This window comes from Limanda limanda, chromosome 12, assembly GCF_963576545.1.
Source record: "Limanda limanda chromosome 12, fLimLim1.1, whole genome shotgun sequence".
Classification (NCBI taxonomy): Eukaryota; Metazoa; Chordata; class Actinopteri; order Pleuronectiformes; family Pleuronectidae; genus Limanda; species Limanda limanda.
The window spans coordinates 25,600,325-25,623,879 of NC_083647.1; the positions used below are offsets into that span (position 1 = coordinate 25,600,325).

At 43.1% G+C, this 23,555-nt stretch overlaps 1 protein-coding gene across 10 annotated transcripts in view; it reads left to right on the plus strand.

Annotated features, from left to right (window-relative positions):
• mark3a (MAP/microtubule affinity-regulating kinase 3a) overlaps positions 1–23,555 on the plus strand; it is a 53,771-nt gene that overhangs the window by 6,479 nt on the left and 23,737 nt on the right. For all 10 annotated transcript variants that reach the window (XM_061082326.1, XM_061082329.1, XM_061082328.1 and 7 more), the window contains exons 3-7: positions 3,590–3,643; positions 13,603–13,651; positions 14,714–14,779; positions 16,736–16,806; positions 17,752–17,808. In XM_061082326.1, the coding sequence (XP_060938309.1) occupies positions 3,590–3,643; positions 13,603–13,651; positions 14,714–14,779; positions 16,736–16,806; positions 17,752–17,808 (297 nt within the window). The remainder of the gene's footprint in view (positions 1–3,589; positions 3,644–13,602; positions 13,652–14,713; positions 14,780–16,735; positions 16,807–17,751; positions 17,809–23,555) is intronic.

A 23,555-nucleotide genomic window follows, 5' to 3' on the forward strand; every position in this document is an offset into this window, starting at 1 on the left:
TTGATAACATGTCTACATATACTTCAGAAAACGAAGCCTTACTTATTTAAATTTACACTTTGTAAACGATAAAACTAAAACAAGCACGTTTCTTTCTTTCTGCTGAGGTTTTCAATCAGCAGCCATTTTATTTAGATGAACATATACGATCCAATTCCTTTACATTTGATAAATTGTTAAATTGTTAAATTAGTTTCACAATCGTTAAATATTGATTACATGCTTCATTTACTTCAGAAAACGAACCCTAACTTATTCAAATTTGATTGATTAATTGATTATTTATTTAAGCCTCGGAAAAACACATTGAGGAATAAGACCCCCATTTACAACAAGGGTACAATGAAGAGTTGATACATTGAAAGAAAAAAAATAGGAATAAAATAAATATGCATATATATATATATATATATATATATATATATGCATACAGTAATACAAGGGAAAAGGTCATAAACAATCATTTTTGACGATTCAATAAATACTATGGTTAAGTCAACTAACAGTTACAATCACTGCAGGAGAAGTCAGTTGTACATGAGATAAGATTCGAGAATTCCCTTAATGAAATAAATGAGCACAACCTTAAAGATTTTTGGACCTCATTCCAAATGTAGGGTGCCTTCATTTACGCTCTATAAACGATAAAACTAAAACTAGTATGTTTCTTTCTACTTTCTCACTCAGCAGCCATTTTATATAAAAGCACATATACAATCCAATCCAAACAAATTCCATTACATTTGATATTTATCATATTAAACATGATGACTCCCGAATGGAAAGTGATTAATGAGGATTTGTCTTTGCGAACACAAATGGCGTTGGTGATTATTTGTGACTTGTCACATTCAACGACTTTGACGTGGTTTCAAAAGTAAGAACTGTTAAAACTTAGCGTGTTCAGGTTAAATTAGTTTCACAACCGTTAAATATTGATAACATGTTTACAATTACTTCAGAAAACGAACCCTAACTTATTTAAATTAACACTCTGTAAACGATAAAGCTAAGACGAGCACGTTTCTTTCTACTTTCTCACTCAGGAGCCATTTTATATAGATTCACATATACAATCCCATTCCTTTACATTTGATATTTATCATATCAACATGATGACTCCCAAATAGAAAGTGATTAGTGATGATTTGTCTTTGCAAACACAAAATTTAATATATTATATGTATATATTATTATATTTATTACTTCAGAAGACTACTCCTAACTTATTTTAATTTACGATCTATAAACGATATAACTAAAACAAGTATGTTTTTTTTCTACTTTCTCACTCAGGAGCCATTTTATTTAGATGCACATATACAATCCAATTCCTTTACATTTGATATTTATCATATCAACATGATGACTCCCAAATAGAAAGTGATTAGTGATGATTTGTCTTTGCAAACACAAAATTTAATATATTATATGTATATATTATTATATTTATTACTTCAGAAGACTACTCCTAACTTATTTTAATTTACGCTCTATAAACGATAAAACTAAAACAAGTATGTTTTTTTTCTACTTTCTCACTCAGGAGCCATTTTATATAGATGCACATATACAATCCAATCCAAACAAATCAGTTCATTTTATATATATCATATTAAACATGATGACTCCCAAATGGAAAGTGATTAGTGATGATTTGTCTTTGCGAATACAAATTACATTTATAATTTGCTTATAGAGCAGGAAGTGATATCCGATCCCAGGTCGTCACAGGAGAAACATTGAGGAAGCATTTTACTGATTCGTGAAAAGACTGAGAGATGGATGTTGATAGCATCCCCCCCCCCCCTCAGAGTCGTTACCTTAACAGCACTGAAACTGCAGCAGTATCATCGGGGGGGGGGATCATAGTGACGGACTCGTATTCAGCTTTTAAAGAAACAAAGCTCAGATCAAATCCCAGAGCTGGAAATGAAACATCAATGCTTCTTCTGTGTCGACTGTACATCATATCACAAACTGCTCTGATTCCTAACGTGGTTATTTCTCGTTCCGTGATCAGACGCTTCCTAATCTAATTCAGAAGTTTTCCATTTTTAGCCCATTCGATCAAAGCTGCAGTTTTTTAACATTCTTCTTCTGTGAGACTTGTCACATCCGTGTTTCAAAAAGGAAGAACTGTTAAATCTTAGCGTGTTCGGGACGAGAATGAGTAAAATATTAAAACAAACACCCTTCGTATTCCTAACCCGGCTCGTGGCTCTAAACCTTGTTGGCAGTAATGGATGTTTTCAGGATGAGCCGCTGCCGAGCGTTTGATCCGTTTATAATTGATGAACAGAAAGAGTTTCTTCTGAACTCGGCGCTCGACTCTTTTCCCCTCGATTCCCTCTTGATTCTGTCGTTAATTATTCCTCAGCGGCCGTTTGCTCGACTTCTTCTGGAGGAGAATGTGGAAACCGTCTCAGATTGTCTCTAAAAGATATAATAGTCCAGGCAAAGTAGCGTTTTACGACCGACTAATTGTAAAAGAATTTTTTTCAGCATTACACAATGCTTTACACAACTTTACACAATGAAAGTAACCATGAAACGTAACATTTTTTGTATTACAAGTTTCTTTGAAAATGAATTTGAATATGCAAATGAGCTATACACTAATCGCATATGCCCCAAATAGGCTTAATTTTTTCCTTTACTCCTACCACAATAAAACTTTACATAGTAAAAGTATTTATGAAAAGTAACTTTTTTTGTATTACAAGTTTCTTTTGAAATGAATTTGACAAGCACATGAGCTCCACACTTATTGAATATGTCCTAATTTGCATAGGCAGAAACACCGTTCATATGTATGACAAATACATACATAAATTCATTTTCAAAGAAACTTGTAATACAAAAAATGTTACGTTTCATGGCTACTTTCATTGTGTAAAGTTTCATTTTGATAGGAGTAAAGAAAAAAAATAGTCTTTTTGGGGTGTATTGTTGCCTTATTGGCACATTGATGAGAATTAAACATATTTCCTCAACTAGGATTTCTTAGGACTTTTAGTATGTTGTTCTGGACACCTCATAGAAATGATCTATGCTGAAAAAAATTCTTTTACAATTACTTCTATTTTTGGCTCCAAATTGGGCTACTTTGCCTGGACTATATATCGAGATGTATCCAGTGTTATTTCTATGAAAACAACATATTTTCGGTTCTGCCTCGGCTCCTTAATGTCAGTTTCTGTTCCTGAGCTTCCTGATGTCAGTTCCACTTCTTCTTCTTCTTCTTCTTCTTCTTCTTCTTCTTCTTCTTCTTCTTCTTCTTCTTCTTCTTCTTCTTCTTCTTCTTCTTCTTCTTCTTCTTCTTCTTCTTCTTCTTCTTCTTCTTCTTCTTCTTCTTCTTCTTCTTTTTCTTTTTCTTTTTCTTTTTCTTTTTCTTCTTCTTCTTCTTCTTCTTCTTCTTCTTCTTCTTCTTCTTCTTCTTCTTCTTCTTCTTCTTCTTCTTCTTCTTCTTCTTCTTCTTCTTCTTCTTCTTCTTCTTCTTCTTCTTCTTCTTCTTCTTCTTCTTCTTCTTCTTCTTCTTCTTCTCGTCTATTCAGCTCTGTTCCAATGCTGTTTTTTCTCTCCACAGGTGGCAATTAAGATAATAGACAAGACGCAGCTGAACCCAAACAGCCTTCAGAAGGTAATTTACCCCCCCTTCTCTCTCTCTCTCCTGGTTTATTCTCTCACGCTGTGGCAGAATTCATTTACTAATTCATGACGCACGACAGATTGAGTATTAATTGTGTAAATGGGACGCAAGGCATGCTGGGACGGAGTGTGTGTGTGTTCTCCTTGTAGCTCTCCGGTGTGAATTAAGAGCTTTTTATTATTTCAGTGCGATGCTTCTGCGGTGGAGGAGATGATTCAGCTCGGCTCAGTGTCCCACTTAGCAGATTGTTTCCGTGTTCAGTCTCTTCTGTTCGATCCAGTTTAAGGAAAAGAAGAGCAAACTCCGGGGTTTGAGCCAATTAAAAAAAATAAAAAGGAGTTTTTTTTAAGGTTTAGATTTGTCCCCCGGGAGGCTTTTCTGCTGGAAGTGGTAATTAAAGTTGTTTCTGTGAACATCTGTTCGTCTTCAGGAGAAACTCAATGTGATATGTATTTTCTTTCTTCTTCTTCTTCACCTTCACCTTTTCCCAGTTCCCGCTGTTCGGTTGTCATGCAACCGGGAGGAACAGCTTCCCGGTTAAATCACAAAAAATCAGGAAGCTGGTTTCTCCTTTAAAAATGCAAATATCTCCGGCGGCCCGAGTGTGAATGTTGCCTTCCCGTCCCAGTTTCATGAGCTACCCATAATGCCTTTCTTTGAATGTGTACACTCATTAGCAAGGGAGATGTGTGTGTGTGTGTGTGTGTGTTTGTGTGTGTGTGTGGTTGTTTTGATCTGTGCCGCTGTGCATTTTGGCTCCGTCTCTCGGCTTGGAAGTCATTCCAGGGAAGTCGGGGTTGATATCGACTCGGCTCCGGAGGCTTTCTCTGCTTGTCAGATAGATAAGAGCGGACGGGGGGGGGTGCTCAGCGGCTGGTGATGGCGTCGGGTGTTGATGCTCAGCTGGCCCCCCCGCCGCCCGGCTCCTCGCTCCCTCGGCCCTCCCAGCGCTCGGCTAGTGGTTTTCCATCAGTTTTTCCAAAGCTCCATTGATTCTGCTCTTTGTATCTCGGAGGCCCGGCTCCGCTGGCATTGACTGTGACACCACACGGACAAAAAACACTGAGTCATGACAGCGGCCACGCCAACACAAAGCGTGAGGCTTTTGTCGGCGGCGCTTGTTGTTTTTAGGTTCGGTGCTTTGTTCAAGTCAAGGAGAACAAAATGTCTTTATCCGAGGTGTTATTTTTCCTGCCGCTCCACCAGGAACACAGATTTCCTTCTGATGGTTATTTTGAGGAATTGGAACAGGCTTGAAAAAAAGAAACTACAATACTTCTTAGTACTTTGTCCGTGATTGACACATTAAATGTTCACGTTCCTGTCACGTGTTTCTATTTAAAGTCCGGTTTCCGTTTTCTCTTTTTCTTTCTCGGCGGCCGAGACGGAGATTGAGAATTGAAGGAAATCCTGACATGGATTTGATTTGTGGTTTTTGTTTTTCACGAGCCTCCAGCCGGGGTTCTAATCTGGCAAGGTTCATTTCTACAAGGTCACTCGTGTTAAAGGAATACTTTGACTTGTTTTTACAAATGTACTCATTTGCTTTTCATGCTGAGTTTAATGAGAAAATCAATATCACTCTGATGTCATCATGGTCAATAGGAAGCTAAGGCCAGTTAGCTTAGCTTAGCATAACACCTGGAAACAGAGGAAAAGTTCATGTGACTCTTTCTGAAGGTAACAACACAGCTGAAGAAAGTTCTCTGGTCCCTGATAACAAATATCACACAACTCCCCTCAACACAAAGCATTGTGTTGTACAGATTAAACAAATTAACATATGACATGTGGTTCTGGGTTTTCCAAAAAGGATCAGTGGAAAACTTAATGAACTTGACTTGCATAAGAGGATTTTCAAAGAAATCATTTTTCTTATCTGAGGGCGTCCTGAACGTGACCTGACCCAAATAGGAAGAGGAGGAGGAGCATGATGATGATTATATCGTAAGAACCACAACAAAGTCCCAGAAAGTAAAACTCTTACCTCTTCACAGTCCCCTCGCAGATATCAATCCCATAAACATATCAGATTTTTATTTTTCATCAAGCTCCACAAATTATTCCCACGTAATAATATTTGCTTATTACAGTTGTGCCCAGCACCAGTAGAAACCAAATGCACAGTGATGTTTGTGAAGTTAGAAAATACTGTGGCCGTGTCGTTCTGGTCTTTTCTTTGGATATCGAGTCAAAAGGATGAATTGAAAATAACAAACGTCTCCTTTAAAAACATTTATGCTCGAGCTATTTTAAGACTCTGGTTGATTTGTGTCGACTGAACATCGCCGGCTCACGATTTGTCCGATGTTGTGTTTAGGTTCAGATGAGTTTTACAGGATTGGGTCTGGTGTTTACTCTTTAGATTTGTCTCTGAGTTCTGCAGAAGCAGGAGAACCTGCACCGCTGTGTTCTGACCCGTTGTGTAACAGGAGGAGTTGGCGAGAGGCTGAGGAGGAGGAGGAGAAGGAGGAGGAGGAGAAGGAGGAGGAGGAGGAGGAGAAGGAGGAGATCGTCTCTGAAGCCAAATGTTTATTTTCAGCCTCAGTTCTTAATAGTTCGGAGGAGTCGAGGCTCACATCTGTCACCGGCTCCTGGAGAACTGCTCCTCCTGCTCCGCTCCTCCTCTGCTCCTCTTGCTCTGCTCCTCCTGCTCTGCTCCTCCAGCTCTGTTCCTCTCCCTCTGCTCCTCCAGCTCTGCTCCTCCAGCTCTGCTCCTCCTGCTCTGCTCCTCCTCCTCTGCTCCTCTTGCTCTGCTCCTCCAGCTCTAATCCTCTTGCTATGCTCCTCCTGCTCTCCTCTCCCACTCTCCTCCTCCTGCTCTCCTCTCCCACTCTCCTCCTGCTGCTCTCCTCCTGCTGCTCTGCTCCTCCTCCTCTGCTCCTCCTCCTCTGCTCCTCCTCCTCTCCACCTCCTCCTCTGCTCCTCTTGCTCTGCTCCTCCAGCTCTGATCCTCTTGCTCTGCTCCTCCTTCTCTGCTCCTCCAGCTCTTCTCCTCCAGCTCTGCTCCTCCTTCTCTGCTCTTCCTCTCTGCTCCTCGAGCTCTGCTCCCCCAGCTCTGTCCTCCTGTTCTGCTCCTCCTGTTCTGCTCCTCCTGTTCTGCTCCTCCTCTCTGTTCCTCCCTCTCTGCTCCTCCAGCTCTGCTCCTACAGCTCTCCTCCCTCCTCTCCTCCTCTTCCTCTGCTCCTCCTGCTCTGTCCTCCTCCAGCTCTGCTCCTCCAGCTCTCCTCTCCTCCTCTGCTCCTCCTGCTCTCCTCTCCAGCTCTGCTCCTCCTCCTCTGCTCCTCCTCTTCTCCTCTCCCGCTCTGCTCCTCCTGCTCTGTCCTCATTCAGCCTGCTCCTTGTGCTCTCCCAGGTCAAGGGTCACAGAGGGAGTGTGGCACCAGGAGTTGTTGATTAAATGTAAACACTGATCAGCTGGTTGAACTCTGCTCCTGGGAGGAGGTCTCTCTCTCTCTCTCTTCTGCTTGAGGAGAAGTCACTAAAGTCTTTGACGTCATTTATAGTTCGAAGGTTTATCACCTGGTAATAAACTCACAACAACAACAACACCGGTGTTTCCGATTACACCGGACATTTTACAAGGAGTGTGCTGAGTATCTGCAGAGAACAAACTTTGATGTTTGATGTTAGATTTGGCTGCAGGCGTCTTCTCCTCTGTGGTTGAAGATGTGTTCAGTTAATGACCCAGAGTGTGGCCTCCTGCTCCGGCTTCACATAGAGACACAGACGAATCAATATCTGGGTTTAAGTCAACATGTACTTTTTAATCAACAGGTCAGACGATTATTTCAAGAAATCACAACATCCCTGAGCTTGATTTGAAGTCTTCAAATGCAACACATTTTTATTTTTGCTTAAAAACATCAAACAGTTAAAATATCTGTTGACAACTTAATCAATTGCTCAACTAATCAACAACGATCACATTTATAGTTTGAACTTTTGTTTTATTTTCTTTCCATTCTCTGTCTTTTATTGAACTTCTGAACTACTAAACTAGGGCTGAACGATTTGGGGAAATAATCTAATTGCGATTTTTTTTCCCCATATTGCGATTGCGATTTAATATACGATTTTTTTTTGATCCAATTTTTTTCCCCCAACAAAACGTAATGAATGATTTAAATACGACCAACACAATATTAGATACATTTAGTGTTAAATAAGATTTAAAATGATAGGTGTCTTACTGCTCCTGCTTTGTAAAATCAAAGTAAATAAAGTTATAAATAAAAAACGAAGAAATGCACAGGCCACAAAGTCAAACAGTACAACTGCATGTATGAACAGTTTCCTGAAGTTAATGAAATGGTTTGGACGGCAGCCCGGTGCGCTACTCTCGTTCGCAGGTTATAATCGCGCACGTTGCGATTAGGAAATCGCGTTTTATCATATCGCGATTAAATCGCAAATGCAATTGATCGTTCAGCCCTATACTAAACTGGCAAAAGGAAAGTTGGTGCAGAAGTTTGGTTCTTTTCTCTTTACACCTGCAGCGTTTAATCTTCTTCCACATAACTTCAAATGGCTGAGAAGAACCCCCCCGATTTCCTCAAAGTGCCCAAACCTTGTTGTGATTGGAGCAGTACATTTGAAGATTTCCTTCCCTCTGGTTGAACAGTTCAGATGAGAACAATAACATTTCGGCTTTAGAGAGAGCTTGCTTTGAAAGTTGTGCTGAGGGTGAAACTGCAGCCTGGTTATTTTTCTCTAAACTGAAATCACCTCCGGGGCCGATCAGAGATCCAGCTCTGATGTCACAGGGCCTCAGAATCTGATTTGTTGTGAATCCACTCGAAGCCTCGGACCTGGTGGGATGAAACCAACAAAACATCCAGTAACCGATCCAGTGTGGCGCCCACGGGATTCTGTTTACCAGCCTCGCTTCGCTGCTAATTCAGGTCACGTTCACCTAAACAGGAACCAGCAGCAGGGGAGAGTTTTCCTCGAAGACTCCCAGAAACTCAACTGTGGGCGTGGCCTCACCCTCAGACCTGTGTGTCACCCGGCCTGCAGGGGCCAGGGTATTGATCACAGGACGGGTTGTGTAACCGGGACGGCTGTGCATCATCGTGCTGGTATGACTGGATCACAGGCAGGTTTCTGTCCTCGGCCTAATGGTTGTGTTATGTAGTGAATCATCCCTCTCTCGCCCTCTCCCTCTCTCTCTCTCTCTCTGTTGCCTTTTCCCACTAATTCTGTTTACTGCGCAACATACCTGACAAAGTATTCCCATGTACGTGTTTGTGTTGGAGAGCTGGTATCTGCTCTGTAGGCCAGAACAGGCCGGGCCAAGAGAAACCAGAGGCAGTGGGTGAGTTAGTGAGAAGAGACACGTTCGTGTGCTCGTCTCCGACCGAGAGACGGACGATCAGCATCACGTGTGTCCTGCTGCTCAGCTGTCTCTTGTCTTCTGATTGGACAGTTTGTGTCTTTGAGCAGACCTGACAGTGTCCACACGGTCAACCAGCTCTGATCTATCCCACTGTACTCAAGTTCAGGAGAGAATCTTCAGTATAATGATTAGGGTTGCAAAGGGGCGGAAACTTTCCGGAAACTTTCCACAGGAATATTAAGCTCGGGAATTTTGGGAATTTTGAAGAAAAAAAAAACTATGCAAATTAAACGCCGAGCAATAAAAAACATCATTCAAAACTCTATTTTAAAGATGTATGAAACGTTGAGTTTCAACCCTCCACTGTGCATTCTTCCATCACATGCACAGATAACTCCCAGCATGCTTCACTCTACAACAGGGCTATTGAGGCCTGCTGTAGAGTGAAGGACTAGTCAGGTAAGTTTCCATGATATTACTGTGAAAATATATTAGCATGCTGATTGAGGATTGTTCATCTGTTCATCTAGACTATTTCCATTCATTTATCCATCAATTGTAAAATATGTTTACAGACGATTCCAATTGTTTGGCTAACTATTTATATCTCTGGCATTGCATTAGTGTTTTTTTACAAACTTTTTTCTCATCTTATTCTACAGAACAATGCCACGTGCACTCTCTCATGTGTGGAGACATTTCACCCCATCCAATGTAGAAGGAAAGGCTGTGTACATTTGCAAATACTGTGCAAAGACCTATGTTAAGAATGACACAACGATGCTGAAGCATATAGTCAAGTGCCCAAAGTTTCCTCAGGGCTCAAATCAGCCTATGACACAACAAAATGTTTATATTTATGTCTGTAAATGACAAGGTCAATACAGTTAGTATAAATTACCCACAACATTTCCAGTTTATTCCCGTTAATTCCCGTATATTCCCTTATATTCCCGTTAATTCCCATGGAAAGTTTCCAACTTTGAATATTCCCGGAATTTTGCAACCCTAATAATGATGGACAGAGCCATATCACAGGCGGAGAGCAGGAGACCTCAGGCTCACTCCTCCTCCTCCTCCTCCAAAGTGACGTCTTCAAATGTAGTTTTGAACAATCGTCCAATTCCCATAAATATTCCGTTTGCAGAAATTAATGCATGAAAAGTTAAATATAAGAAGTTTAATTGATTTCATGAACTGATGTTTGATAAAGGAAAAAAATCTAAAAGCTATTTTGGTAATTGTTTAATCATTTCCCTCAGAATTAATTGTAATCGACTCCCTTACTTTTTTAATCTAGCACAATCCTCAGATCAATATTTAACTATAAACTTAATTTATCTTTACCCTCCTGTTCAGTTATTTAACAGAATATTGTTTATTGTGTTCACATTGATTTGTGACTTGGTTGATAACATGTTTACATTTTATCAGTTTCGAGCCTTCGTGCGTTTCTGTTGAAAAGCTTCTCATCACGTTTTGGAAACAAAGAGTTGAAATCATTTCCTCCTCTTCAGGACGTTGTAGGTCCAGTCTCCTCCTCCTCCTCCTCCTCCTCCTCCTCCTCCTCCTCCTCCTCCTCCTCCTCCTCCTCCTCCTCCTCCTCCTCCTCCTCCTCCTCCTCCTCCTCAGCAGCCAGACTCGTCCTGGCTCAGTTTGTGAACATGGCTTCCAACCCGGTCGACTCCATCCCCAAGGCCTCTCTGACCTGAGTTCATAATTAACTCTTCAGTCGTCTCTGAAACTGGAATTAAATTAGATTTATTATCTCGTTATCAAGCGACAGCCGCTGTTCTTCTGAGAATCTGATTGTTTAAGCTACGAATGTGGAATCATGTGATTTCCAGTGATACAGACTGAGGTATGTTTGTGTTTAGGCCGGTTTCTAGACCTGCACAGAACGATGTAGATATACAACACATAGAAAACCTCAGGAATAATAACATCATTTATATGAAACATGTCTGTTCTGTGTAGATTCTGGCTTATTTCACAACATTTCCCAGAATTATTTCAAAAGCCGTCAGAAAATGATCTGAACTTTTGCTTGTGACAGCGGGACAGGAGCAGCAACGGGTCTGAGGGGCCGTGGGTTCGATTCTGTCATCAGACCTGTGTTTACTGTCACTCTGGCTCCAGGTTCACTTAACTGGCTTTGTTTGTTTCAAGAATTTAAAGATCACAGATAGATTAACAACAACAAGAAGAGGATTTTATTATTTTATAGCACACAAAAATATAATTTTCAATTCAGTGATTTCTCATGTAAAATGAGATGATTTGCTTGATTTTCCATTTTACACCATTAATATTAATACGTAGAATTTATTTGACGTGATTTAGAATGAGCGTCTTTCAACAATGTTTTCTTAATAGACGAGAGATTGTATATTAAAAAAACTAGACGGTGTATTTATGAAGTTTGGTATCAATGATCAAATGAAGGTTTTTCTAAAGATGTTTCAGCTTCATGATTTGATCCCATCATGATGATTTTTAATTGTACATCATTCAAAATAACGGTTGTTCTTTTTTTTTATACTTTAGTTTTTATTGAGTTTTTAGCACATCTCAACTACACATAGTAAGATCAACTTGCAGATGTTAATTCAGTGCAGATAAAACAAACATACAGTAATGAACAAACAATTATAACAAAAACAAACAAAAACGGAGCCTGCGGGAAAACTTGGTGTAGATAAAAAGATGAAATACATACCTATGTAAAGATTAAGCGCAGCTCAAGTAGCTGCCTTACACTTGAAGGCAAACAGACTGTGAGCCAGTGTCCTTATAGTTCGTCGAAGTAAAGTATCCACTTCTGCCATCTCTTAGCATACAAATCTAACTTCAAACGTATCACACAAGTCAGTCGTTCCATTGTCCTTATTTCCTGAATGACATCAAACCATTGTTGCTGTTTAGGTGAATCAGGTTTATACCAGCTTCTAGTTATGGTTTTCCTTGCTGCTGTAAGGAGTACTTTTACCAAATATCTGTCCCTCTGTATAGTAACCAGTGAAATGTGACCTAAGTACAAGACAGTGCATGACAAAGGGATCTTATATCCAAGCACATTAATTAAGATTAAATGTACCTCTTTCCAAAATGACTTCAGTTTTTCACAACTCCAAAAAATATGCGTGTGGTGTGCTTCTAAGCAGCCACACTGTCTCCAACATGGTTGGGGTGTTGAAGATGCTTTACCGCTGACTTTAGGTGTAATAAAAAACCGCACCAAATTTTTCCAGTTGAAAACCCTCAGTTGTTGTGAATTTGTGGAAGTATGTTGAGTTTCACACATATCGTACCATACATCTGATGAAATGTCTACATTTAATTCTTAAAATAACGGTTGTTCTTTGTTTTACGAGGCTTTTAAAAGCAAACTACTGATTATAAGACCAGATTTTTGACCCTGATGATCTGGAACCAGTGGAAACAGCCTGTTTCTTTCAGCTCAGCCCCACGATTTGTTCCTCATCCCTCGAACCAGAACACCGACTGCTCCCCCCTCATGAACTATTGATGCCTTTCTATATTTTCATGGAAGGGAAGAGGCTGAGGTGTAGTTAACAGCGGATCCATAATGAATGGCACTCAGATCTCTCTCTGTGGCTCGTGCAGCCGAAGACTAAGAAGCATTCTCGGCCGTTACAGATCTGATCGTCTGGTCGCTGTGATGCTGACGGGCAGCCGGGCGTGTGGCGACAGCGTGTGTTATTATTAGTGAGAGGTGGGAAGATGTGACGCTGCATGTTTAACTTCATTCACATCCTCCTCTCCATCCCCGGCTGGATTAAACCGTCCCTGTGCTTCGGGGACTCCTGTCGTCGTGACGATGCGGCAGAGACACACAATTATCACGTTTTCTTGATAAGTGCTTTGACATTGGCGAGCACAAGGACCAGTGTTGGGCTCTGTGAACACATGATCCGATGTCTAAGAATAGGAGTGAGCCAAGAAGAAGAATTGCAATGTTGACGGGGAAACCTGATCACGTGTCTCATCGTCTTTAAGATACGAGAGCGGGACAGAAGAATCTGGCTTTAACAATTTAACTATCGCCTAAAACTGTCATTATTGATTAATCTGCTAATTTTGTTTCGTAAATTCCTTTCAAATGCAACTTACAATTATTGTAAGAAATCTTATTCTTACTGTAGCTGAATTAATTCAAGATATTTGTCGAATAATCTGTTCCCCAATTGTTCTTCTGGTTTATTAGAGAGAAACGACAGGTTGACAATGAGTCTAAAAATGGATTTTGTCTGTAGAGCTCAAGCTCTTTGTTTGGAAGTTACATCACGAGGTCGACAGACAGCACACGTCTATATTTAAAAACTTTGACCTGAGTGACCCAGGTCGTGTTTGTCAGATTGATTCGTCTTTAAAGGATCTTTGTTTTAATCTTGAACAGTTCAATAATGTGGCTTCATGGCTCAGTATGTGTGTCACTGTTTTCCTTATCCTGAGGTTTTGTTTTTTGTTTCATACGTTTCCACCGAATCTAAATATTCCTGTTAACTGTGTTGAAATGTTTCTTAATTGTTGAATCTTAAAACCTGCAGAGTGAATTCTAAAAGTCTATTTTCTCTGTTTTTCGTTCCAGCTCTTCAGAGAAGTTAGAATAATGAAGATCTTGAATCATCCGAATATAGGTGAGTGGAAATGTCCATTCACACAAGTGGTCAAACTTTTCACAGACTGTAACATGCAGGGCTCTGACCTTTGACCTTTCTGTCCCTGGACGGTCACATGACACCACAGGTTCATCTGCACTTTTAAACCCCCGACGATCTGTCCATGAAACACGCTCCACGTTTCCTTTAATGCATCTGACCTTGAATTAATAATAAAATAGAATGTCCTCGATTATTTATTACTTCATAAATAATTTGTACGGCAAATGGTTTCGGTCCGAACGAGACAAACCAGAGCACGTTTCTAAACCACATTTAAATCCTCTTGGTCCAGATTTTTATTCAGACGCAGACACACACATACACATACACATACACACAGAAAGCAGCTCCTTAAATATGCCTGTTTTTTAGTTTTCATAAAAAATCCATGAATTATTCTCTCGAAAATAAGCGACAATGTCAAAAACACATCTTCTCTCACAATGTTCAAACCACCAGATCAGTGAAAACCTGTTTGTTGGAGGTAAAGAATATAAATAAAATAAACTCCATGAAAGGAGGAACATTGTTTTATTAGACAACATGTGTTTTTTCCTGGTTACCCAATAAGTAAATCACATTCAGAACAGGTCTGGATTCCTCCTTGATTACTTTTAATTTCCGTTGCTCTTATGTTTCCTCTTGTATGAATGTGAGTACAATTACCAGGATGATGTTAAGCTCTTCCTCCGCTCACACACTCTCTCACATACTCCGTCTTTGTCTTCCTTCCCACCTCGTCTATATTTAGCAGTGCAGCCCTCAGCCGATCATCACACAATCTTTTATATCTGGGAGCTGTACACACACTGCAGTGAAAACAGTTTTTGGACTGTACAGTAAATATTGAATGCTGCTCGGCTCGGGATGATCACGACATCCTCACCGGTCCACGTGACTCCCCCCCCCCCCCGATTCTCTGGGCATCTGTTCGGAAACTGTATTTGAGATCGTGTTCATGAATTCGTTACTGCCTCTGTCAGAATCGCTCCCATCTTCAGACATAATTGAGTTAACGATTCCCCCTCTGTCTTCCAGTCAAGCTGTTTGAAGTGATAGAGACGGAGAGGACGCTCTACCTGGTGATGGAATACGCCAGCGGAGGTGAGACGGACACAAGACAACACGACTGTAAATGAAACTGTGAATCACAAATCAACAGATAGAACAGATCCACGGCTGCTGTAGAGATGTGAACAGATATAATGAGTAGAAATCTGCTCAGTACATTCTGCTCCCTGGGTCCAGGTATAATTTATTAACACCAAATGTGATAAATGTGCGTGTTAATAATTTAGAGATGTAGGGAGCAGTGTGTACTCTGCAGATTCCAATTCTTTCTAAAAGGTACAATGCACACGAATCTGAGTTTATCGAACTCTTTCTTATTTAATGAAATAGAAACAAATACATTAAAATGCACTTTGGATGCAGAAAAGAAAGAAATGCACTTGAGTTAAGCCTAACATTTAATTATGAGTCCTTTTATTTCATGATAACTCTATAAAGTTTCCTGAAAATAACAATTTGAAATCAAAGAAACACAAATTAAACATCAAAACGTGTCCTAATAACTTCTGATGAGTGTTGGTGTTTATTGTTAACTTGTTAAGTCAGAGGTCAGAGGGAGAGTCCAGAGGTGCAAGGATACCGGGTCTGTAGTGTGTGTGTTAGAGTGTGTGTGTCTACTATCACACATACACAAAACCTCAAAAGTCATTGATTTCCTGGAAAGGTCCAATTCTGAGCCAAGAGGAGAGCAACAACTTTGAGGAGGAAGAAGAAGAAATGACATTAGCACTGAGATGGGAACGAAGATAATCGGCCAATTACATTAGATTCTTAAGGCCGACGCATGCTTCCGCAACGGCGTCTGCGACCTTGAACGCAGCTGTGACGCAGGACTCGTGGTCATTCATGGTTCTCCAAAGCGTTGCGCGTGTTGCCATGCAATTCCCCGTCAGAACACTAGGCGGAGTACTGTTTTTTGTCGAAGTCGGCTCTTCGTCATAGTTTGGGATCTCTTCTACCAAGTGCGCTTCTATTTGGTCCATATTCGTTCTTCTAAATCTTCCGTGGTTTCCGCCGGTATTATCGGGCATGAACCGGAAATGCGACTCCGGAAATGATGTAGTTAGCAGACCAATCACAGCCTTGCCGGCTACGTGACGCTTGCGGAGCTTTGTCGTCTAGTTAGAAAAATTGGGCGACGCACTTAAGCACGTAAGAAGGGATACGGAAGCACGTAAAGAAGCATGCGCCATCCTTAAAGTGCTGATGGTGCAGAAACATCTAAATACTGTCACGTACACATCAGGTTTCCAATCAGCTGTGACACGTGACCTTGTATTTAAACGATTCCAATTCAAGTCTGACTAAGACTCGAAGTATCTTCTACTTCCCACCGTGGAAGCTCCTCCTCCTCCTTCCTGGTTGTGACCCCTGCTCTCCTCTCTGTGCTCCTGCAGCTCCGACACGTGAAGTGTTGTCGGAGCACATTCTGTCTTTAGCCGTTGAGTCACAGACCGGTGATGAGTCGTCGCTCCTCTGAAGCCGTGAAGCACAGAACCGCTCGCGGCGCCCGCCCCTGCAGGTCGGCCCCGGGAGAGTGGGCGGGCTTCGAGGATTCAGGGAACGTGTGGGAGGCGTCTTTGTGGTATTCTTTTATTTTAGCATCAATATGGATACACGTACACACACGCACAAGCCACTCGAGTTCAATTAGCACATGAGTAAGCGTGGTCACGTTTTGCCTGGAAGTGTTGGAGTGTGGGCGCGGCGAAGCTGCTGCTGCTGGAGCACACGGCCGCAGCTTGGCGCCTGCAGGAGAATCTCCGTGAGGAAGAAGCAGCGCCGCTCTCGCCTCAGCGTGGTCGTCGAACCCCCGGGAGCCGAGCACATGGTGAAGCTGCAGCTGCGTGGAGAACTGAAGTTATATCTGTCTGCTTGTGACAGACGTTTAGTTTCTCTCTCTGTTCTTCACTAGTCTTCCTCCCTCTCCAGCACCTGAGTCATCGTCTCACCCGCTCTCTCTCTCTCCTCTCTCTCTCTCTCCTGCAGGAGAAGTGTTCGACTACCTGGTTGCACACGGACGAATGAAGGAAAAAGAGGCCAGGGCTAAATTTAGACAGGTACCCAGCTTTTCCTTCCGCCTGCAGTGTTCTGGTTTCACACCTCTGCTCCCCCACCCCCTCCCACCCCCCCGTCCTCATGTCCTCACAACAGACGCTGCAGAGACGAGACGGATGAGAGACGTCTCTGAACGTCTTTCACACACTGTCCAAAGTCACTGACTCATGTTTGAAGGAGCCAAAGAAACTGAAATTTTTAAATTAGTTCATCAAGAAACTTTTTTATCAGAATCAGAATCAGAATGGATTTATTGCCAAGTAGCTTTACACCTACCTGCATACATTTAACATAAAGCATAAAAACACAATTAGTACTTCACATCAGAAAGAAATAACTGTATATAAAACAAATATATATATACAAGATATAAAAAGTTAAATGCAAAGCAGGAGAGGAATGGAGATGTGGAATATGCAATATACTGTTATGTGTGTTAATGTAACACAGAATTGAGACACTGTTTGTCCACTGAATATAAAGATAGACGCTATGAAGCAAAGCCAGAACTGCTCAATCGCCCCCTGGTGGCTGGCTGCAGTGTAGGTCATGAACCTGCCTCCTCCATGTTAGCAGATGGGACGTCTGCTAACCTGGAGGATGCATGGTGACTGTTTTAAGTTTCAACCTGTGTGTTTCTACAGAGTTAAAAAGTGTGAATGTTTTCAAGATTCATTTCAACACAATATTCAAAACGAGGATTAGAGTGAATGTAGGAACCACATATTTTTAGCTTTTCTATACCACTGTTAAAATGTTGAATCACTGTGTTTAGAGAAGCTCTGCACAAAGGAAACCGTTCCCTCGACGTGTTGGGCGCCACCTGCGTTGCTTCTCGTCTTCAGCGTCGACCTCACTTCCTCCTCGACCACATCCTTCATCACAGCTCGAGAACACAGACGCTGAACTGAACTCTGCTCCTCTCTCCTCTCTCTCCTCTTGTGCAGATCGTATCGGCGGTGCAGTACTGTCACCAGAAGCACATTGTTCACAGAGACCTCAAGGTGAGTTCAGGGACAAAACATCCGGGTTTGAACTCTCGTCATTAGCAGATTATCTCTGATCTGTTCCTATAATGCAGATGCATGATAGGACGTTAGAAGAAAGAGAATTTAGTATCAATAATGTCCAGAAGTATGAAATGATGGAGCACCTGATGTAGGAACAGTTTATAAATCTAACAAGAAGCACAAATGAAAACACAAAATCAGATTAAAAACAAAAATAACCTCTGAAATGACTTATTTATTGATAATTAGAACAGATTTGGGGCAATTGACCGTTTATACAGTGTAAACAAAATGCATCATATTTATATTTCATCTTAACTGACCAAACGCATCCAGTCTCACAGGATTAATTATTAAGCATGTTCACCAATGCTGTTCTTTGATATATAAGATGCTTTAAACAGGACTTATTGATTATATCCGAGTATTTGCTGCAGGAGCTTCATATATTAATTTTCATATTCAACTAAAATCCACATTTATTCTGCGTATTAATACTAAAATCATCAGTGTTTCCACCTTTTGAGGCTAATTTCCTCATGCAGCTGCATGATGGGACGTTGGAAAGAATCAATTCTGTTTTGTCATCATTTTAGAAACATCAGTTTTCTTTGGGATTCAAGTCTTTTGAGAACAGTGATATTTAAAAAATCCAAGCAAGAAAGAGACAAAACTGATTTAGTATCAATAATGTCCAGAAGGATGAAATGATGGAGACACAAATCTAACAAGAAGCATAAATGACAACAAAAAATCAGATTAAAAACAAAAATAACCTCTGAAATGACTAATTTATTGATAATTAGAACAGATTTGGGGCAATTGACCGTTTATATAGTGTAAACAAAATGCATCACATTTATATTTCATCTTAACTGACCAAACACATCCAGTTTCACAGGATTTGTTATTAAGCATGTTCACCAATGCTGTTCTTTGATATATAAGATGCTTTAAACAGGACTTATTGATTATATCCGAGTATTTGCTGCAGGAGCTTCATGTATTAATTTTCATATTCAACTAAAATCCACATTTATTCTGCGTATTAGTACTGAAATCATCAGTGTTTCCACCTTTTGAGGCTAATTTCCTCATGCAGCTGCATGATGGGACGTTAGAAAGAATAAATTCTGTTTGGTCATCATTTTAGAAACATCAGTTTTCTTTGGGATTCAGGTCTTTTGGGAACAGTGATATTTAAAAAAATCCAAGCAAGAAAGAGACAAAACTGATTTAGTATCAATAATGTCCAGAAGGATGAAATGATGGAGCATCAAATCTACCAAGAAGCACAAATGAAAACACAAATCCAGATTAAAAACAAAAGTAACCTCTGAAATGATTTATTTAGTGATAATTGGATTAGATCTGGTGGCAATTGACCGTTTATATAGTGTAAACAAAATGCATCACATTTCTATTTCATCTTAACTGAGCAAACACATTCCAGTTTCACAGGATTAGTTATTAAGCATGTTCACCAATGCTGTTCTTTGATATAAGATGCTTCAAACAGGACTTATTGATTATATCCGAGTTTTTTGCTGCAGGAGCTTCATATATTAATTTTCATATTCAACTAAAATCCACATTTATTCTGCGTATTAATACTAAAATCATCAGTTTTTCCACCTTTTGAGGCTAATTTCCTCATGCAGCTGCATGATGGGACGTTAGAAAGAATCAATTCTGTTGTCATCATTTTAGAAACATCAGTTTTCTTTTGGATTCAAGTCTTTTGAGAACGGTGATATTAAAAAATCCAAACAAGAAAGAGACAAAACTGATTTAGTATCAATATTGTCCAGAAGGATGAAATGATGGAGCATCAAATCTACCAAGAAGCATAAATGAAAACACAAATACAGATTATAAACAAAAGTAACCTGCGAAATGACTTATTTAGTGATAATTGGATTAGATTTGGTGGCAATTAACCATTTATATAGTGTAAACAAAATGCATCACATTTATATTTCATATTAACTGACCAAACACATTCCATTTTCACAGGATTTTTTATTAAGCATGTTCACCAATGCTGTTCTTTGATATTTAAGATGCTTTAAACAGGACTTGTATCTGATGTTTCCAGGCTGCAGGAGCTTCATATATTAATTTTCAGTATAGAACTAAAATCCACATTTATTCTGCGTATTAATACTAAAATCAGAAGTGTTTCCACCTTTGAAGCTAATTTCCTCTGACTCATATTGGAGAGAAAGGTCACGGTGCAGAGAGCTGACGTCAGTGTTTCATTACTCATCTTAAACTCCCAGAATCCCACCCGACTTTAACACGGGTGCGCTTGATTCCCAAAACTCTGCACATGCTGCTAATGAGTCCCTGCTTTCCAAACATACAAGCAGTCAGGAGCTGCTCACGTGTTCTGGTGTAAGTGAAGCTCCTCCCTCTCACAGCCGTGACGCACGTCTCCTCTCCACGTATAAATATTGATGCTTCTGTATTTTTATCTTTGGAGTCACTTGAGGAAGAGGAGGCCGTGTTTCCGCTCTTCCTCCGTACGTCTTCACCGTGTCCTCTGTGGAGCTTCATGAATGATCCATGAGGAGGGGGGGGTGGGGGGGGCACGAGGAGCAGCTTCTTCTCCCTGCGCCTCCTCTCCCTGCGCCTCCTCCTCCTGCGCCTCCTTCGTATGCAAAATATAACACATGTCCACAGAACAGACTCGACTTTAAGCCTCTTTATGCGAAGAGGCGTAATTTAGTGTTTTGATCTCCTTGTTTCCAACCAAGTGGTGATGAGCCTCAGTGTCTCACTCCTGTCCTCCTGTCCTCCTGTCCTCCTGTCCTCCTGTCCTCCTGTCCTCCGGTCCTCCTGTCCTCCTGTCCTCCTGTCCTCCTCTCCTCTCCTCCTGTCCTCCTCTCCTCCTGTCCTCCTCCCTGTCCTCCGGTCCTCCTGTCCTCTGGTCCTCCTGTCCTCCTGTCCTCCTCTCCTCTTGTCCTCTTGTCCTCCTCTCCTCCTGTCCTCCTCTCCTCCTCTCCTCCTCTCCTCCTCTCCTCCTGTCCTCCTGTCCTCCTGTCCTCTGGTCCTCCTCTCCTCCTCTCCTCCTGTCCTCCTCTCCTCCTCTCCTCCTGTCCTCCTGTCCTCCTGTCCTCCTCTCCTCTTGTCCTCCTCTCCTCCTCTCCTCTTGTCCTCCTGTCCTCCTGTCCTCTGGTCCTCCTCTCCTCCTCTCCTCCTCTCCTCTCCTCCTCTCCTCCTCTCCTCCTCTCCTCCTGTCCTCCGTTCCTCCTCTCCTCCTGTCCTCCTGTCCTTCTGTCCTCCTCTCCTCCTGTCCTCCTCTCCTCCTGTCCTTCTGTCCTCTGGTCCTCCTCTCCTCCTCTCCTCCTGTCCTCCTGTCCTCCTGTCCTCCTCTCCTCCTCCTCTCCTCCTGTCCTCTGGTCCTCCTCTCCTCCTGTCCTCCGTTCCTCCTGTCCTCCTCTCCTCCTCTCCTCCTCTCCTCCTCTCCTCCTGTCCTCCTGTCCTCCTCTCCTCCTCTCCTCCTGTCCTCCTGTCCTCCTGTCCTCCTGTCCTCCTGTCCTCCTGTCCTCCTGTCCTCCTGTCCTCCTGTCCCCTGGTCCTCCTGTCCTCTTCTCCTCCTCTCCTCCTCTCCTCCTCTCCTCCTGTCCTCCTGTCCTCTCCTCCTGTCCTCCTCTCCTCTCCTCCTGTCCTCCTCTCCTCTCCTCTCCTCCTGTCCTCCTCTCCTCTCCTCTCCTCTCCTCTCCTCTCCTCTCCTCCTCTCATCCTCTCCTCCTGTCCTCCTCTCCTCTCCTCCTCCTCTCTTCCTCTCCTCCTGTCCTCCTGTCCTCCTCTCCTCCTCCTCTCTTCCTCTCCTCCTCCTCTCCTCCTCTCCTCCTGTCCTCCTCTCCTCCTCTCCTCTTGTCCTCCTGTCCTCCTGTCCTCCTCTCCTCTTGTCCTCCTGTCCTCCTCTCCTCCTCTCTTCCTGTCCTCCTCCTTTCCTCTCCTCCTCTCCTCCTCTCCTCCTGTCCTCCTGTCCTCCTGTCCTCCTGTCCTCCTGTCCTCCTCTCCTCCTCTCCTCCTCTCCTCCTCTTCTCCTCTTCTCCTCTTCTCCTCCTCTCCTCCTGTCCTCCTGTCTTCCTCCCCTCTCTCCTCCTCCTCTCCTCCTCTCCTCTCCTCCTGTCCTCCTCTCTTCCTCCCCTCTCTTCTCCTCCTCTCCTCCCCTCCTCCTGTCCTCTTGTCCTCTTGTCCTCCTCTCCTCCTCTCTTCCTGTCCTCCTGTCCTCCTCTCCTCTTGCCCTCCTGTCCTCCTCTCCTCCTGTCCTCCTCCTCTCCTCCTGTCTTCCTCTCCTCCTCTCCTCCTCTCTTCCTCTCCTCTGGTCTTCCTCTCCTCCTCTCCTCCTCCTCTCCTCCTCTCGTCCTCTCCTCCTGTCTTCCTGTCTTCCTCTCCTCCTTACCTCTGGTCCTCCTCTCCTCCTCTCCTCCTCTCCTCCTCTCCTCCTGTCCTCCTGTCCTCCTGTCCTCCTGTCCTCCTCTCCTCCTCCTCTCCTCCTGTCCTCTGGTCCTCCTCTCCTCCTGTCCTCCGTTCCTCCTGTCCTCCTCTCCTCCTCTCCTCCTCTCCTCCTCTCCTCCTGTCCTCCTGTCCTCCTCTCCTCCTCTCCTCCTGTCCTCCTGTCCTCCTGTCCTCCTGTCCTCCTGTCCTCCTGTCCTCCTGTCCTCCTGTCCCCTGGTCCTCCTGTCCTCCTGTCCTCTTCTCCTCCTCTCCTCCTCTCCTCCTCTCCTCCTGTCCTCCTGTCCTCTCCTCCTGTCCTCCTCTCCTCTCCTCCTGTCCTCCTCTCCTCTCCTCTCCTCCTGTCCTCCTCTCCTCTCCTCTCCTCTCCTCTCCTCTCCTCTCCTCTCCTCCTCTCATCCTCTCCTCCTGTCCTCCTCTCCTCTCCTCCTCCTCTCTTCCTCTCCTCCTGTCCTCCTGTCCTCCTCTCCTCCTCCTCTCTTCCTCTCCTCCTCCTCTCCTCCTCTCCTCCTGTCCTCCTCTCCTCCTCTCCTCTTGTCCTCCTGTCCTCCTGTCCTCCTCTCCTCTTGTCCTCCTGTCCTCCTCTCCTCCTCTCTTCCTGTCCTCCTCCTTTCCTCTCCTCCTCTCCTCCTCTCCTCCTGTCCTCCTGTCCTCCTGTCCTCCTGTCCTCCTGTCCTCCTCTCCTCCTCTCCTCCTCTCCTCCTCTCCTCCTCTTCTCCTCTTCTCCTCTTCTCCTCCTCTCCTCCTGTCCTCCTGTCTTCCTCCCCTCTCTCCTCCTCCTCTCCTCCTCTCCTCTCCTCCTGTCCTCCTCTCTTCCTCCCCTCTCTTCTCCTCCTCTCCTCCCCTCCTCCTGTCCTCTTGTCCTCTTGTCCTCCTCTCCTCCTCTCTTCCTGTCCTCCTGTCCTCCTCTCCTCTTGCCCTCCTGTCCTCCTCTCCTCCTGTCCTCCTCCTCTCCTGTCTTCCTCTCCTCCTCTCCTCCTCTCTTCCTCTCCTCTGGTCTTCCTCTCCTCCTCTCCTCCTCCTCTCCTCCTCTCGTCCTCTCCTCCTGTCTTCCTGTCTTCCTCTCCTCCTTACCTCTGGTCCTCCTCTCCTCATCTCCTCCTCTCCTCCTCTCCTCCTCTCCTCCGGCTCTGTGGACGTTTCTGCTCGTTTTGTCTGTCTCCCTCATTAGTCTTTCGCCCACAGCAGCGAAGGAGCAGATGTTCGTCTCTTTTCTTTTTGAAGAGTTTCATTCACATCGGAGACGTTCACAGTTTGATCAGATCAGCTCC